Source organism: Hypanus sabinus, chromosome 6 (assembly GCF_030144855.1).
Source record: "Hypanus sabinus isolate sHypSab1 chromosome 6, sHypSab1.hap1, whole genome shotgun sequence".
Classification (NCBI taxonomy): Eukaryota; Metazoa; Chordata; class Chondrichthyes; order Myliobatiformes; family Dasyatidae; genus Hypanus; species Hypanus sabinus.
In genome coordinates this window covers 101857461-101875818 of record NC_082711.1, presented here as the reverse complement: position 1 = coordinate 101875818, position 18358 = coordinate 101857461, and the positions used below count along the sequence as shown (strand labels likewise).

Below are 18358 nucleotides of genomic sequence, written 5' to 3'. Positions count from 1 at the left end.
ATTATAGTACAAAATTATACACCGCGATGAGTATGGGTAAAAATTAGATACGGAATTAGTTTAAGAATTGATGTAAAAGAATAAAGAATCCGTGCATCTGAAGCTTTAGGTGCTGGCGACTGAAATATAAAACAAAGTAATCTTTGAAACAGCAAACAGGAAAAAAGGCCATTTGAATAAAATAACACATTTAGCTAAGAGTCCAGGCTCCCGTGTAATCTTTTTCGAGCAAAGCTGAGTGGAAGAGTGCGTTGGGTGACGTCATAATGCCTTGTGTCACGATAATGGCGATGCTGATTGGCTGGAGGCGGCTTAGCGGTACTTCAAAGGCGAGAGGCGCTACAATTGTGGTTGAATGGGCGGAACTGATCATTGTATTGCACACCTCTAAAAAAAGTGCTCTGATTTATAAATAATAAAAAAGAGATCCTCTGAGGAGGGCAGTTGTTTGTGATGGCAACTTCACTTCTGGGGGTGAGTCTAAGGATTTTCTTGCTGGTTTAATTAGCTCTTTATTGTAGGGATCGAGGTGTTTAAAAAAAAAGTCCCAGTCAAGGCAGGGCTATCAGTCTTCTGTTGAGTTTTTTTTAAAGCAAGAGGTAAAAGAGGGGCCGAGTCACATTTTAGTTTAGCATTGCTCTGAGGGCATTTGCGCACACTTCCTCTAAGCGCGAAACCACCGAAAGGCAGAGGGAGACCTTAAAAATATTTTCAGCAGTTACCTGTGAAAATTTTAAATCACGATCCTTCAGGTTCTACAGGTATGTCAGCTCTGCTCTTTTTAGTATAGTTTCGAGAGTTGGGTAAGGCCCAATTCGATCTCTTTATCATTGAACTTAGCATTTAGTTTTAAAAGATCGGGTAAAATTACGTAAAATCTACAAGTGTTCGCAGCACCTTTTGGACCAGTTTCGCTGCTTGCTGAAAAAATTTAAAATATTTTAAATTAACTATGCTACTTTAAACGTGCCAGTACAAGCTGGTTGTAGAGCGCCGTGTTAATGTGCTAGTATCCAACAGGTCTTATTGCAATTGTGCGCATTTTTTTTTGGTGTTTGTACTTTTTGCAGGAAGAACCGAGGCTAGGATCAACTCCTCTGGCAATGTTGGCTGCTACATGTAATAAAATCGGCAGCCCGAGCCCGTCTCCCTCTCTGTCCGACAACGCGTCCTTTGGAAAAGGATTCCATCCCTGGAAAAGAACAGCTTCCAGTTGCAACAACAGCTCCAGTCTTTCCGGCTTCGGGGTGTCGGGCTCCAGGAACGGGGCAGGACTGTCAGATTCATTCAGTGTCAATTGTTCGTCGGGGAGCAGCGCCTTCTCGCTCACCTCCAACACCTCGTCCACATCGCCCTTTGGGAACGAGTACTCGGTCTTTCAGTCTCCCGTCTCCAGCAGCTCGCAGGAAGCTGCCCAACCGGTTTTCATCTCCAAAGTTCATACCACAGTGGACAGTCTCCAGAACAGTTTGCAAGGCATCTACCCCAGGGTTGGGATGGCACATCCGTACGAATCCTGGTTCAAACCGTCCCATCCCGGGATAGCTGGAGATGTGGGGAGCGGAGCATCGACTTGGTGGGATGTGCACCCGGGAACAGCGGGTTGGATTGACGTTCAGAACCCGAACGGGGCCTTACAATCCTCCTTGCATTCCAGTGGGCTTCAGTCTTCGCTCCATTCCCCCCTGGGCGGCTACAACTCGGACTATTCTGGTCTCAGTCATTCGGCCTTCAGTACAGCCGGCATCAACGGAGCATCTTCTCATCTCCTGAGCAGCAGCCAACACCTGATCACCCAGGATGGCTTCAAGCCCGTTTTACCACCCTCGTACCAGGACTCGGCTCCTTCGCCACTGGCCGCCAACTCCATGCTGGGCAGCCCGGCCACCCTCGGCGGATCTCCGCGCTCCTCAGCCAGACGCTACTCGGGACGGGCCACCTGCGACTGTCCCAATTGCCAGGAGGCTGAGCGCCTGGGACCGGCCGGGGCCAGTCTGCGAAGGAAAGGCCTGCACAGCTGCCACATCCCGGGCTGCGGCAAGGTCTACGGCAAGACCTCGCACCTGAAAGCCCACCTGCGCTGGCACACGGGCGAGAGACCATTCGTTTGCAACTGGCTCTTCTGCGGCAAGCGCTTCACCCGCTCCGACGAGCTGCAGCGCCACCTCCGCACCCACACTGGCGAGAAGAGGTTCGCCTGCCCCGTCTGCAACAAGCGTTTCATGAGGAGTGACCACCTGAGCAAACACGTCAAGACACACCAGGCCACCGGGGTTGGGGGCGGCGCGGCGGCCGGTTCGGCTGGCGGGGGCAATGGCAGCAAGAAAGACAGCGACACCGACAGTGAGCACAGTGTCCCCGGCACCCCGCGCTGTCACTCCCCGGAGCTGTTGCAGGCGGCAGCCCAGGGCGGCTCGGCGGCCGCTCTGAACGGTCACAACAATGGTCTTGAGTGAGAGCACTTGGAAGAAACGGCCACCAAACAAAAGTATGCATAAAACTTAAAAAGAAATTCACGTGTAAGTAGAACAAAGAGGGAGCTTAAAGAAATTATCAAGAGTGCACCAAAATCTGCTTTGCTAACGTAAACCGGATAGTTCAGGACAAAACAAAAGAGAAACCTGTTTAAATCTCACCAGGTCCCAGGCCCAACATTATGTGATTTAATCGCCCAGGTAGAAACACCTTATGTGTTTGGTAATTACCTGATATGTACTGCTAGGCCAATTCAACCCGTTGCAATAGCCTAAAGGTTTTTTTTCCCCCCCATCAGCTGAAAACATCTTAAAAAGTTGTTTCTTTTCCTTGAAATCCAATATTGGGTTGCACAATGTTTGAGCTCTTAAAGACGACTCGACATATTTATCACCTCGATAATCTCTCGACTTTCGGTTTCATTATTCTCCCCCAAGTTCTGTGTTTACAGTGAATCTTAGGTCCTGTGGGTGGAAATATTTCCCCAAATTGTCAACATATTTCAAGTATCAAACGCACATCACTAAGATACCCATGCATGTGTTTTTGTCCTGGACTACCCGAAGAAGCTCCAATACTTGTAGCTACGACTGGAAACTCTGCTTTTCCGGAAATTGATTTGTATGTATAGTATTTTTTTCTCCTGTAAATCCTTCGACAAGTATTTGAACATATACATTAAGATACTTATTATTTTCGTTGTCAAATAATGTGGCAGACTGATTTCAATCACCATCGACGCGCTGTGTAGTGAAAATGAAAGGAATAACAACAACTTTGTAAAATATCTGCAAAGCTTTGTATAACTGGGAACATGATTAAGAATAGTTAATTATGAAATAATTGCTCCACCAGTATCTCGGTGCGAGGCGTTATTTGTCCAGGAGACGATTTTGTACAGTATTTTCGTGTAAATTCTTCCGAAAAAAATATTTGAACATATATAAGGGTAAATCTAAGGGTTTTTTTTTGGTTGTCAAGAAAATAATTGTGAGATGTTGCTGGAGGATACATTGCAATTTTCTGAATTAATATATCTTAAGGTGTATCCAGGACGCACTTTGAGAAGTTTTTTTCTTTTTCTGTTGGATTATGAAAAATAACACCTTAAAGAATGAAGCAGACGATGTATGGTAAATGTTGAATGACTTTTTAAATTTTATTTAATGAAGCATGTATCTACTTATTTGCATATACCGGCAGTCAGATAGTTTAAAGCAAATTTCGCATTTATTTCCTAACAAGTGGGTATGCAGCAAACCCCAAAATATAGAATAAATCCTGGACTAGATCTGATCTGTTGTCTGCGTGTATTTGATTTATTTTAAAGAAAGTATTTAAACTTTCATATAAACTGGAGACTTAGTCTATAATCTCTGATCAAACTCTTTATGAAAAACAGACTTGTAAAAATACGTATAGGCGCACTTATTAAAATAGCCCAGCATTATAAATCGTACAAAAGAGGCAAGATTACTATAAATTTCTGAATTCTGTCGTGTTCTGTGCACTTTTGAAGTGCTAATTTCTCTCCTTTCAGGGGACAGCATGTTCCTAGGCTGTATTTAATACATTTTCTTTGTACGTCGATGCAGACATGGAATTAATTGTATCTGAACTGTGCATACCGAAATAAAGTAATATATGAGTAGCAACCATCAACGATCAGACGCTGTTTGAGATACAATTTTACGAGGGATCCTTATGTTTTTTGGCATAACACAAGCTAGCGTTTCCAAACACCTACTCGTACGTCTAGGGTCACTTTATCTCCAGTGATATACGTAGCCTTCTCTTTAAGGTAATCGTGCAGTTGAATACATATAAAAATATTGCTTTACAATATCTAACTTTGATAATACAGACAAGGTGGTACGAGGTAATATTTCTAACTAGCTATGAGAGAGGTCCTGCATTTTAAAATAAATGATTTCCACTTGTTTATGTAAATTCTAAAGTTAGAGGCTGAGTTTGACCGCACGCTAAATATTGCGTCGTCGAAATAAATAATTTAAAAAAGAATTAGCCTAACAACTGTCCCAAATTACTTTGATATTCCACTTGAAGCTACGCATTTCCCTGCTAACAGTTAGATTTACTTTACAAACCATCTTTTACTTTTAAATTGCTCTAGGCATTGTGTGCGTTAACAGGAGGCATTTGTATGTTAAAGGATTTAAGAGCAATCTCAAGTGACCAGGCTGCATCACACCCATTGATATCAAAGGGTTCCTGTTAATTTTTATTTATGTATGTGGAAGCGTTCAAAGACATGGGATTTCGCTGAAACAGATCAGGGACGTTATCTGAATATCGTTAACTCCGGTTGTAAAAGTTTCAAAGAGCTTTTCCCAGGCATTACAATACTTATTGTGCTGTTTAGATAAAGCTGCTGTCTTAGTAATTATCAATTAACTAGTAGCAATGGCATTTGGTCTTTGGAGGCATAGTTATAGCCATTGTATCCTGTCACGACAAATTAAGGAAATTTACAGAAAACTCAAATACAAGTTATATATTCGATGGGGGTCTATCTAAATTTCGTTCCTAATCACACCTGTGTTTCGAATTCTGTGATCGTAAAGTTGCACTGTCCAGGCCAACCGTGTAAGTTAGTATTCAAATACATTATGTTTGTAAAAGCAACATTTTCACCCGTCTGTATTTATGCATGCGGTTAGAGTAACGATAACAATAAATATATATTTCACCAGTTTGTCTTTTGTTTCCATTTCGGAGCCCTACTGTGAAGCAGTCAATTGGCAGGTCGTGTTCTAAACAATTATCGCTGTATGGCAATCTTTATGGTGTCTGCAATTATTGCTCTACCTTTCCTGTCGCTTTAATTTTTGTCGGAGTATAAAACGTCGGTCACATTTTCATAAATTTTGAGTATATCATAATTTAAGTATCATATTTTAAATAATGTTCCTGTTATTTACTTCATTTGCATTTGAACTATTTGAGTGGGGTGCGTTGTGAAAGCTATATTTTGCTTCACAATACATTTTCAATCGAATTTAAAGCTAATTATATTGCGATACGAGGTGTATAATAGAGAATGGTGCAGAGGCACTAGAAAGTAAACGGTTTCTTATCAGATGTGAGACCAAAGGTTGCAGATCACAGCTCACAGATCAAGGCAGATCTGAGATCACTGTTGCCCTGTGGGTCAACCTGTTGTCCATCAACAAACTCCCAACTTGTGGGCAATTTACTCTTCTTCTGTTCGCGAGGGCACCCAAAGCAAGCACTTTGAGATTGTCCTATTACGAAAAGTTACTTTAAACAGCAACATAAATATAAATTTAAAGCCCATATACTTTTTTTTAAAAAAAGTAAACGCACAACTTAAGGCTAAAGTTCTTATTTTCACAAATTGAATAATTTTTAAACTAATTGTTTTATGCAATAACCTGACGGAATATTTTCTCCCCGTTAAAAGGAATGATTTAGGAAAACCCCAATGTTGTTTCTATTGAGCGAAGTTTGGAATATTGTGAGTGAGAGCCTATCCATTGTAAATGGTGGCATGCAGTCGTTGCTGGATCTGAGGCAGTCATCAGTGCTGCGAGTGATGGGCTTTTTCCGGCTCAAGGAGAATTGGTATAATGTCAACCACAGGCCAAAAAGAGATCGCTTTTTTTCCATTTCGTTTTGTTAAGTCCTGATTACCAGTAAGTTTACCGATTTTGATTCATCCCTGTCTCTATTCAGACGGTTGAAAAAGAATCTCCAGTGGTTGTTAAAACGGAGAGAGGGGGTGATCTGAGCGTGCGTGAAATTGCGAGAAAGGAAGGACCGTCTCATGTTTCCGTAAATCCTGCGGACTTCTGCACTAAAGGTTTTAATTCACGGCAGTGAAAATGCTAATGTGCGTATGCAGGTGACACTGACCCTTTTCCCGTTCACCGAAAAGTCAACGTTGTGGAATGGGAACAACGTGTAAAGAAAACAAAGCAGCGCTCGTACTTTTGGAAGAGCGGCCGTCTTCCTTTATTCTCAAAATCAAGATCAAACTTTCCAATGCGCGAATTGGTTTAATCCAAAGAGTTTCCTATCTGAAACATTATAGAAATCACCAAGTTTACTTACTCAATGCAAAAATATTTTCGACTTAATTAACAAGATTCAACATTGTTTAAAATCACTTCCCGTACACAAATGTAAGGAGAACGAAATAATTGTTGCTCCGGATCCGATGCAGCTTAAAATAACACAAACGATATAGAACACAATAACAAAAAAATAATAAAACACATAATAAATGTAACTACATAGAACAGGTTATATATATAGATGGATTGCATGTTCATAAGTGACGCTAGGCTGTACATAAGATGACTGACGGAAAATAATAAAGTAGTGGTGGAGTTAGTCAGTGGAGTGCTGAACAACTTTACTACTTAGGCAAAGTAACTGTTTTTGGGTCTGGTGGTCCTGGCGCGGATGCTACGTAGCTTCCTAGCTGTGGGAGTGGGACAAACAGTCCATGAGCAAGGTGGGCGGGGTTCTTCAAGTTGTTACTGGCCCTTTTCGGGCACCTTTCTGTATATATGTCCTTGATGGTGAATAGGCTAGTGCCAGTGATGCGTTAGATAGTATTGACTACCCATTGTAGCGCTTTCCTGTCTTCCGCAGTGCAGTTTCCGTGCCAATCAGTAATGCAACTTCTCAGCATGCTCTCTACTGCGCATCTGTAGAATGACGTGAGTATGGATGTGCAAAGTCCAGCTCTCTTCCGCTTCTTCTGAAAGTAGAGGCATCGGTGAGCTTGCTTGACTGTGTAGGATGTGTTCTGGGAGATTGTGTGTGATGTGCATTCCCAAGAGTTCGAAACTGCTTGCAGCTTCTTCGGCTGGTGTAAAGGAGGGTGTGAATGCTGTGTGTCCTTCTGAAGTCGATAACCATCTCCTTTGTCTAATTGATATTAAGGAAGAGGTTATTTGACTGGTGCCAGGCCTCGAGCTCTTTCACCTCCTCTCTGTAGGCCGTCTCATCGTAAAGACCAACATAAATTATTCCCCACCACCCCCACCGTGCCTAAACTAATAAAATAAACTTTAGATTACTTTGTGCTTCCCATTAAAATATGGCACTCCGAAACATTTATTTCTCTCCCCAGGCATGGCCAAATTCTTGAGCTTTTTCAAGCTGTGTAAAATCTTTTTTTTGATCAAAGGTTTGCAAGAATAAATCTTTCTTGCAATGTTTCTTAGTGGACGTTAGCGTCGTCAGAAAACACCTCCCTAAAAATTAAAGTGGATATTTGAAAGCAATGTAATGTAATTTTCTGTCTCCTTGCAGCGAATGCATTAAACCGATCTGCTCTAATTATTTATAATGATCTAATTTAGTTGAAACGTAAATGGTTTCAAACCATTTTCAGTGATTTCTGCAATCAGTACCAGCAGACTATAAAGTGCTCCAGAGAAAACTTTCGTGCTATTAAGGCTTTATTAGGGCACCAGGAACATACAAAGAACCGCCGCGATTTATAGTGAAATAACTTGCGAAAAGTTAGAGGAACACGTGCGTTCAGATCATTCACGGGCCTTTTGTGGTGAATGAATAGCTCGATATTTAAAATTCGAATTATTATTCTAGGGGTCTATGTTTACTCAGATAGGTAGAAAACCTGAAAATCTTGTTCATTTTTTTGTTCCTAAACTACAAAGTAAACTAAAGTTCATAGTATTCCCCTCTTTTTAAGCACAACCACCGATTCAATACTTGCGCTTGTTTTAAAGAGCAGCAGTCAACATAGCGTGAAGTTGAAATCGTTTAAGTCTGACAGCTTTCTGCGTAGTCATGAATAGAACACTCTAGCCCTGCTTGACAGCGTCACTCTGCGGTTTTCAAACAGCACTACAGTTAAATATGTGTACAAATAACAACTGAATATCTTGTGCACTGGACAAGCTATCTTACCGGTATCACTACATTGTAAGTATTATACAACATCATTAGCATTTCTTACCAATAGCTTGTAGATATTGTGTGTTGAAGGTGACTGTGTTTTAATTATATTTTCGTGTATTTACATGTTTTAGATAGAATTACATTTAGTTTAGAAAGGGCATAAGTAAAAAAAGTATAATGGTCACAATGTTATAACATAAAACATGCCTGACAATATTTTAAATACACTTTGGTTATCAAAATAAGAAAGAAACAGTAAATACTAAAATATTTTGGAATTTTGCCAAATTTGCTACTTTTGATTTAGAGGTGTTGAGAGATTCATTATAACATCATAGTGACTCCATCTTTCTTTCCAACTGTGCTTCCGATTAAGCTGCAATGGTATTTAATATTTATTGTTTCATTTCAGAAAATATTACAATGACAACATATGCAGATTCATTTGCTGTTTTAACCTTGTTTAAGTACACTGAGTGTAACAAAAAATTACATTCATGTAACTATGTCTGTCTTAATGCTCGAATGAATTTCATCACTAATTTTTAATGTTCTATATAAGGGGCCAATTCTACAAACATTTATTAATTTCAAAAATGTACAAAGTATTATTTATATGTGTGCATAAATTATATCCGAACTGAATACATTCAAAATGTACTTTGCTTGAGACTGAAATTGTTAGTACTTGGTAGAAAAGGGAGACATTTTCAAATGAGTCATTTTTGTTTCACATATACTACAGAAATATTGATGCTGTATACTTCCATTTTAGTTCTGAGTTTATCTTCCTCAGTACCAATGAACCAATATTAAATCTGTCTAAACTAATCCAGATAGAAAATTCACTAAAACATAGCTGAAAAAGTGAAGTGATGAAATACAAATTAATAATTAAATTGCATGTGGTTATTAACACATATACTAACCTTATTTAAACATTCTACTACAACACCAATGGCATTTGGCAGTACTAGCTTTTCAATAGTTATCTTCTGAAAATATCATATGAACTTTGTTATTAATTGCTAATAAATTGATAAATTAATATTTCATTTCCAATTAAATCTTTTGTTGAATTTCTTGTTGGCAGGATTTGTACTCTAGTTTTAGACTTTATTTGTACTCTGGTGCTTTATAAACTATTACTCCATAGGTAGTTACGACTTTCACTATGGTTACTAAATGCTATGAAATTAAAATACACTAATCAAAATTTTGCATTAAAAATCAAAGCAAGTAAATACTAACACTGGACATGTGAAGAAGGAAAATTCTCTTTCGGGGTTGTGAATTCACATATCTCAACCCAAAATTGTTTGTCTCCTTTGAATCCTGCCTCAAAAGGGGCAACATAAATAGTCTGATTAGCTTTTTGTTCAATGCTCAGATAAAAATAACTCCAGCTGCAAAAACTAAATTAATTGCACAACTCATGGCATCCTCAATGCAGTACAAGTCCAAGTGATGTCTGATCATTAGTGTTTTCTTTCAGCATGCTGGGTTGTCTACTACCGACTCCCACCAATTATTTCCTCTTATTTTTTGGAATGTATTCCATATTGATTATTCAAAATAGTAATAGGCATAGATACTTTGCAAGTAAACTGCTGTAGTTTTGCCTCTGTGCGTTTGCATGAGAGATCTGTCGGAAGATCAAGAGGATTTCAGGATAACAGGAGCCTCCTTTATCGAGTCAGAAATGTCTCCTGTTTTAGTGACAATGGAGCTATAATAAACAGTTCTCATGGATGCATTTGAGGAATCACCCTTTTAATAACTTGGCCTTGATGTGATAAGTATGGACTTCTAACAGCATTTGACAAAGATGCACCTACAAACCTATCAGTAATATGTTAAGCTGCACATTTCAGCTTGGTACTGAGATAGATAAAGAAACTGACTGGGGATTAGAAAACAGTAAATACTTGTTGGAGGAATTATGTCAGGATGAGAGGAGGTATTAAATGGGTTTTCACATCGATAATTTGTGGGATCACTTTTATTTACATTTTATGTCAGTGATTTGAATTTAAAAAGTCAATGCAAATCTGTCAAATTAGGACAGAAAGTGGAATTGGAGGCAGCAACCTTAAAATTACAATTGGACAAAGTGTGTGAGTGGAGAGAATAATGACAGATTGAACTTACAATTTTAAAGTACTATTCATGGAATGCACAATGCACAAAATATTATTAACCAAAGCTGAAGTTGAAAATAAACTTGTGGTTCGGAGAGACATTGAAAAGTTAAATTAGAATACTGATTGACATTATTTAAATGTAGATTAAAATAGCTGACATAGGAATATTTAATCAAATAAAATGTGATAAAACTGTACAATGTCTAGGCAGGGCAAAGCAGAATGAAAACATTCTACAACTCAAACTGTGCTCCACAGACAGACAGCATTGTTTATTTGCAAAGGTATGATTTAATTTCAATTTACTGTTTGTAATTTATAATTTATATTAAGAACTGAAGACTGGTTCTTGGTTGAATTAATATCTGCTATATTCTTGTAACTCCAGAATGCTCCCTAACATACCCTCCTCTTGGCCCCTGGATGGAATTCTGTTCCAGGAAGACAAAACGTTAAGGAGGATTTAATTAAGTAAGATCCCTTCCCCAATTATTAACCTATCATGTCCCTATGTGCATCTACATCAACACTATCATCCCTAACTTTCTACAAGACGAAGCAAAGATGGTAATAAAACGTATCTGAAATTTAATCACATCCTCTTCTTGGATACTTTTGTCCTCTCAATGTCTTTAAAATGCAGCTTTGTCATTCATGTACTTTCTGGCTCCTTCCCCACTGGCCCACTGCACTTTAATCACATCCTTATCTCCGCTCCTTCAATCTCTGATAACTGAAACTATCAGACATGGCTGCCAGTAGTGACTTCAGGGAGCAGCAGGAAAGGTTCATAAACAACTGTTCACACTCCATGCTATGTCAGAAGATTGTCTGAATTATTTACAAGTCTCTCAGTCACTTTGATGAATGTACAGGAGGGTCTGGGTGGTCTTTATTTAAATGGCAGCAGGGATCTCACCCCAGCGACAACCCCTGCTAGACTGTCCTTTTGATCGCTGGCCCAACCACTGAAAGGGCCCAGCCCATTTGTGTTATCTCCCCATTCAGGCTGGAGTGGCTACCTTTAAACAATTTCTTCTCCTTCTCATTCTGCCTCGCCATTGAAGCTATAGAACTTGAAATTTGCCATAAATTCAATCCCTTCCCATCTATTTTCCCAACATCTTCCTATTCTGATCTATATAACCAATCATCTACCTTCCAGAACCAAACTTCATTACAAAGTACAGTTAACATTACACTTTAATACTTCATGGCTGGTTAATACATACTCTCTATGCCTTCCGCATTCGCATTCCCACTCCTTTTCATCTGCAAGTTTGTTTCCATCAGGAGTAGTCAGATGTGAAGCAGCAGGCTGGTGTTTATCACTTAGATTTTCTGTAATGACATGGTTAATGACTTGATCCCTTCTTCTGTCTGCTAGGGCAGCAAGAAGTTGTTTAACCCGAGTCCAGTGTTTACATTTGCTAACTCACCGGGTCTGCACACAGACACAGCTATCACTTTTAGGAACACCTCCTGTGGTCCTATCTACCTGGGAGTGAACCCTGCCTTTTCAGGCAGCTCGCTTACCATGACTTGGTTACCCTGGTGGGTGGATTATCTTCCCTCCCACAGGTTTTCTCTGATCAGTTATGTTGCTGCTATTTAGCATGTTCCCTCTGCACTTTAATCTAATTACAATGGTCCTTCATGTCTCCATACAATCTTATTAAATGGTCTCTAGAAGTTTCTTCCTGGATACTTCCAATTTCTGTCATCTCATATTTCTCTGTTGCTCCGTTTGCTCCTGTGATCTGCACTTTCATTCCATTTCTGCACCTTTCTCTCTCCTTTCTGGTAAGCTTTTTGCTTAATTGCTACTGAATCTGCAAGCAGGGACACTATTTTTGATACTTCTTGACTATGTTTCTCCCCCCACCCTTGGGTCTTTCTGACATGATCCACACACGTCATCCCATGTCCTGTCCCTGCCTGGGACTGCTGTCTCTCTATGGGCAATCACACATGTCCACTGTCACAATGCTATCCACGTTATTTCTCCCTTTCCTGCATCAATGCCTTACTTAGTGTGTCTACTCCCAGGACAGTTCTCTCATTGTTTGAGCTCACTCCAAAATCGACAGAAAGTTGGATTCTCTCAATATCAAGACCCTAATGCTCTGTGTCTCATTGACCTCATTGTTTCACTTCCTGCACCGGTAAAGTAAATCAGCTTTTTAGTTATGGGCAAGGGTGGATCAATTATTGACACTGATGACACTGTGTCCACTAACATACCACATTGCCAGCCCCCTAATAAATATCTTGTTTAAATCCATGGGTGATCATACTGGCAATGGATGCTTCTGCCAGTCATTTGTCTGACTTGGATGCTGTCCTCACTAGCTCTACGATTCGGTCAAACAGAGCACTGCTATCACTTATTCCCATTTTAGTGGCTGTCTCCCACGCCTTCCTCTTTTTTAGGAACAGCCTCCAACCACGGCCTGAGAGGCCACAGTTGTAACAAATAATTTCTTTCGCCCTTCTATGTTGTTTCCGAAAGTTCCTTGCTAGGAACCTTGATTTCTGGCACAAAGCAAGTCCTCTGTAACATATGTAATGTCCACTATAGCCTCTTTATGACTTCTCTTCCCCTTTTTTTCATCTATCTCCCTTCCCCATGATAACATCTTGGAGTAAGTCAATTCCACAGCGATCCCCAAATAAAACCTTCCTGGTGGGCTCAGCTCAGGCCTTTCTTCACAATTTTCTGGAAGTTTGGGTTAGACCATATGTCCAAAAGACATAAGAAAACTATGTCTTCCCCACACTATTTCATCTGCTAATTCATTGCCCATTCTCCCAATCAGTCTAAGTCCTTCTGCAGATACCTTGCTTCCCCAAGACTACATGCCCCTCCACCAATGTTCATATTGTCCACAAACGTGGGCACAAGGTCACCAATTCCTTCATCCAAATCATTGACATACAGTATAACATGAAAGGAAGTGATCTCAAAAGCAACCCCTACGGAATACCACTAGTCACCGGCAATCAACCAGAAAAGGCCCCCTTTGTTCCTACTCTTTGCCTCCTGCTAGTCAGTCAAACACGCCAGTGTCTTTGCTGTAATTCCTTTGGCTCTCATCTTGTTAAGCAGCCTCATGAGCTTGTCAAAGACCTTTGGAAAATCAAAAAAAAAACAACATCCATTGACTCTCCTTTGTCTATCCTGCCTGATATATCCTCAAAAATTTCCAACAGATTTGTCAGGCAAGATTTCTCCTAAGGAAACCATGCTGACTTTTACCTATTTTATCACATGCCTCCAATTACCTCAAAACCTCATCCTTAATAATGGACTGCAACATCTTCCCAACCACTGAAATAAACCTAATTGACCTTTAACTTTTTTTTTTTGCCTTCCTCCCTTCTTAAAAGAACAGTGTGACATTTGCAATTTTCCTATACTCAGGAAACATTCCAGAATCTAGTGATTCTTGGAAAGATCATTACTAATCCTCCCACAATGTCTTCAGCTACTTCACTCAGAAACCTGGGGTGTAGCCCATCTGGTCTTGCTGGTTTATCTATCTTCAGATTTTACATCTTCCCAACCATCTTCTCTTTAGTAACGGCATCAACATTCACTTCAGCCACCTGACACACTTGGTTTTTTGATATTATGCTAGTGTCTTCCATAGTGAAGATTGATGCAAAATACATTTTAAGTTCTTTTGTGTTTTCTTTGTCCCCCATGACTATCTCTCCAGTGGTTCAATATCCACTCATCTCTTGTTTACTCTTCATTACAGAATCTGAAAAAGTCTCTCTTATATTATTGGCTGGCTTACCTTCATATTTGATCTTTTCTCTCTTTATGACTTTTTCAGTTACCTTCTGCTAGTTTACTATAGCTCCCCAATCTTCTACCTTCCTACTAACTTTTGCTATATGCTTTTGCTTTTGCTTTTATATTGTCTTTGACCTCCCTTGTCAATATTGGCTGCCTCAGCCTCCCTTAAGGAAACTTCTTCATCTTTGGGATGTATCTATTCTATGCCTTCCAACTTGCTCCCAGAAATTCCAGTTATTGCTGTTCTGCTATCATCTCTGCTAGTGTTCTTCTGATCAACTTTGGCCGGCTCCTCTCTCATGCCTCTGTAATTCCCTTTACTCCACTGTAATACTGATACATTTGATTTTACCTTCTCCTTTTCAAAGTATAGGCTGAATTCTATCATATTATGAACACTACCTCCAAAGGGTTCCTTTAATTTAAGCTCCCTAATCAAATCCAGGTCATTACATGACACCCAGTCTAGAACTGCCATTCCCCTAGTTGACTCAACCTCAAGCTGCTTGTAGGCATTCTATAAATTCCCTCTCTTGGGAAAAAGCACCAATCAGGTTTTCATGCACATTGAAATCCCACGTGACTATCACAACATTACCCTTTTAACATGGCTTTTCTATCATACATTGTAATTTGTGGCCCACGATTTTCAAAGGAATGTATATAACTCCCATCTGGGTCTCTTCATCCTTGCAGGTTCTTAACTCTATCCTCAAGGATTGTACATTTTCTGATCCTATGTCCCCTTTTTATAAGGATTTGATTTCATTTTTTACCATTAGTGTCACACCAACACCTCTGTCTACCTGCCTATCCTTTTGATATATGTGTATCCTTGGATGTTAAGCTCCCCAATATGATCTTCTTTCAGCCACAGCTCAGTGATGCCAACAAAATCCTATTTGCCAATCTCTAACTGTGCTACAGGATCATCCATCTTATTCTGTGTACTGTCTATTCAAAAATAATATCTTCAGTCCTGTATTAATCACTCCTTTGGATTTTGGATCACTGTTGCTCTTTCAGTCATCCCACTGACTGCAATCTTGGCTGACCACCTGCCTGTTTTTCCTCCCAGACCCACTACACACAGCCTCCACTTATAAGCCAACTGCCCCATCCTCAGCCTTATCATTTTGGTTTCCATCCCCCTGCCAAATTGGATTAAATGCTCCCCAACAACTCTAGCAAACTGCTCACAAGGATACTGCCCCTCTCTTGGGTTCAGGTTTAGCCTGTCCATTTTGTAAAGGTCATTCCTTCCTCAGAAGAGATCCTAATAATCCAGAAATCTGAAACCCTGCTCCTGCACCAGTTCTTCAGATTTATGCTCATCTACCAAATCATCCTATTTTTATCCTCACTGGTGTGTGGCACAGGCAGCAATCCAGAGATTACTACCCTGGAGGTCCTTCTTTTCATCTTTCTACCTAGCTCCCTGAATTCTCACTTCAGGTTCTCCTCCCTATGTCATTGGTACAGATATGTATCATGATTTCTGGCTGTTCACCTTTGCCCTTTATAATACTATGGACGCAATCCAAGACATCTCTGACCCTGGCACTTGATGCAACATTACCTTTGCATGTCTCTTTCACGCCCACAGAATCTGCTGTCTTCTCCTCTAATTATGGAATCCCCTAACACAACTGCACTTCAGATTCTTCCCCCTTCCCTCTTTAGCTACAGAGCCGGACTCAGTGCCAGGGTTTGCCCTGGTAGGTCGTACCCCAAGCAGTATCCAAAGCAGTACTCTTATAATTGAGGGGAATGGCTGCCTTTTTCCTTTCCCTCTCCTGACAATCATCCAGGTACTATCTCCTGCCACTTAGAGGCGACTGCCTCCCCGTAGCGCCTATCTAACACCTTCACATCTTCTTGCATGAGCCAAAGGTCATCCAGTTCAGCTGTTACTTCTTAGAGACCAATTAGCTCCAGCATGCATTGTGCTTCTAAGGAATGTTGTGCAGAGAGACTGGAGTTGCCACATCTCACTCAAGGAACATATCACTAACTCTGGACCCATTCTCAGCTATGTAGTAACAGAAAATAAAACTTACGTAAAACCCGCACCTGTGCTTGCCGAGGCCTGTCCTCACCGAAGCATGTTTAACCAAAGCCTGAACACTCTAACATTGCCCACTCCAACATTTGCAGCTCCCACATTATCATTCCGCAGTTACTCACTCCTCCCAGTTGCTGCCTCACTTACCCCATATGCAGCAATATCTCTCCTCGTTACTGGCATTCCCTCTAGTTGCACATGTACCATTCTGCTCCCTGGGCCACACTGTTTCACATATTTCTCTGGCATTTCACTTTTACCAACACATACATCTTTTGGCTGTGTCTGGTGAATTTCAATCACTTCCTTGAGCTTGTGTCAGAATTCTGAATTCCCACAAGCAACTTTAAGTGAGGGCAGCTGAGACAAAGTGCTTTGCTTCTCTCCGGGGATGAAGGGTATGGTTGGTAGTAATCAGAGTCAAAGGATAGCTGGGGTTGTCAGGATTCTCGACTTGCCATTGTCTGACTTCAGTAGTTACCATTCCAACAGATACACCTGGGTGTAGCCTCTCCATCAAATATTTCCACATTAACCCCATATTGAGCAAAATATAAGCAGTGGATAGAAATTAAACTGCAGAGATTTAAAACCACAGAGTATGTACTCTATAATCTTCCACTCCTGTGCCACTGAACTTATATTGCCCGTTGTATTACCTCCTATATACAAGTCTGTTATTACAAAATTTCGCACTTATTCTAAAACACATAAACACATTCACTAACAAACACACTGCTATACAATTTCCTGAACAAGTACACACACATCCCTCTAGTGTCCCGAATGGCCAGAAACCACCTTTCCCAACTGTCTCACCAATCTACCCAAAAATGTCTGATAGCTGATTCCTTACGCAAACACACACACTATGCTTTTATACGGTATATACTAGTTCAGCTCTACATCATGTTTTTTTGATACTTTGCAATCCCATGGTTCTTTACCTGATTGGATGTGGAGGTGCTACTCCTAAAAATATTCATCCCCGTAGACTGCTTAAACCGTGGGTCACAAACATATTCTGTACAAGCCTTCAAATATGACTGTGATAATATCACTGGAGAAAAACTGCAGTTGGTGATATCTTTATTCAACACCACAAGCAGGCATCCTTCTGGAGATCCTCCCAATAAAGTCTTACAAACTCAAAACTACATCACATTTTTAGACCCTTAAGTTCAAAGGTAACAATGGGCAATTCTATGCAATATCAAAAGTTACAATGAACGTAATTTATTTCAATATTTTGGATTGACAATCCTTCCTTTGAATGAAATATTTACAGTGACAGATGGTTCTGAGAGCTCAGACACTTTTGATGGGACAAAATAATTCACACACAATAGTCTAAATGCTCCTGGGGACAGGGATCACAGACATCCAAATCTATTGACAGATTCTGTATTTGCTGTACTAAGTGATAAATTCAGTCTAGTCTGCAAGCTTTCTTTAACTCAAGTCACAGTGATGCAAAATAACTTACCCAAGTTGCATGGTTTAACGCAGGCCCAATGAACACAGCCCCATTGTTTTACAGTGCATCTCTTGGAGAGCCAGCCCTTTGCTGTTGGTCAGCCTCTACTTCAAAGACAGTATTATTTATTTGCAAAGGTGTGCTTTTAACTTCTACTTACTGCTTGCAATTTACAATTTACACTAAGAACTGAAGGCCGGTTCTTGTTTGAATCAACATCTGCCCTATTTTTATTCCTGTAATTCCAGGAAACCCTGACAAACTGGAGAAAATGTTTGAAAATCAGTCCTACTGATTCCCAGAATGAAACTGATCATTTGATAAGGAAGCCCAAAAAATATATATTTGCAACCTTAGATGATGTTCGAGTGGTTATCTTGCAGATGCATGAAATAATAATGAGAGTAGGGAAGATGAATTGGACAATGACACAGGTAAAAACACAATAGTGAATCAGTTGCTGATATTAC

At 40.2% G+C, this 18358-nt stretch overlaps 1 protein-coding gene across 1 annotated transcript; it reads left to right on the top strand.

The window, feature by feature from the left end:
• Positions 1-453: 453 nt before the first annotated feature.
• On the top strand, positions 454-2987 carry sp8b (sp8 transcription factor b). The gene is made up of 2 exons (XM_059971365.1): positions 454-474; positions 1071-2987. Exons 1-2 carry the CDS (start codon positions 454-456, stop codon positions 2454-2456), a joined length of 1407 nt encoding a protein of 468 aa, XP_059827348.1. The 3' UTR covers positions 2457-2987.
• Positions 2988-18358: the final 15371 nt, after the last annotated feature.

Bases quoted from the DNA above. Each gene is read 5' to 3' on its own strand.
- sp8b (XM_059971365.1), top strand. From the start codon at position 454: ATGGCAACTTCACTTCTGGGG. The intron at 475-1,070 runs GTGAGTCTAAGG...TACTTTTTGCAG, and splicing joins TGGCAACTTCACTTCTGGGG to GAAGAACCGAGGCTAGGATC.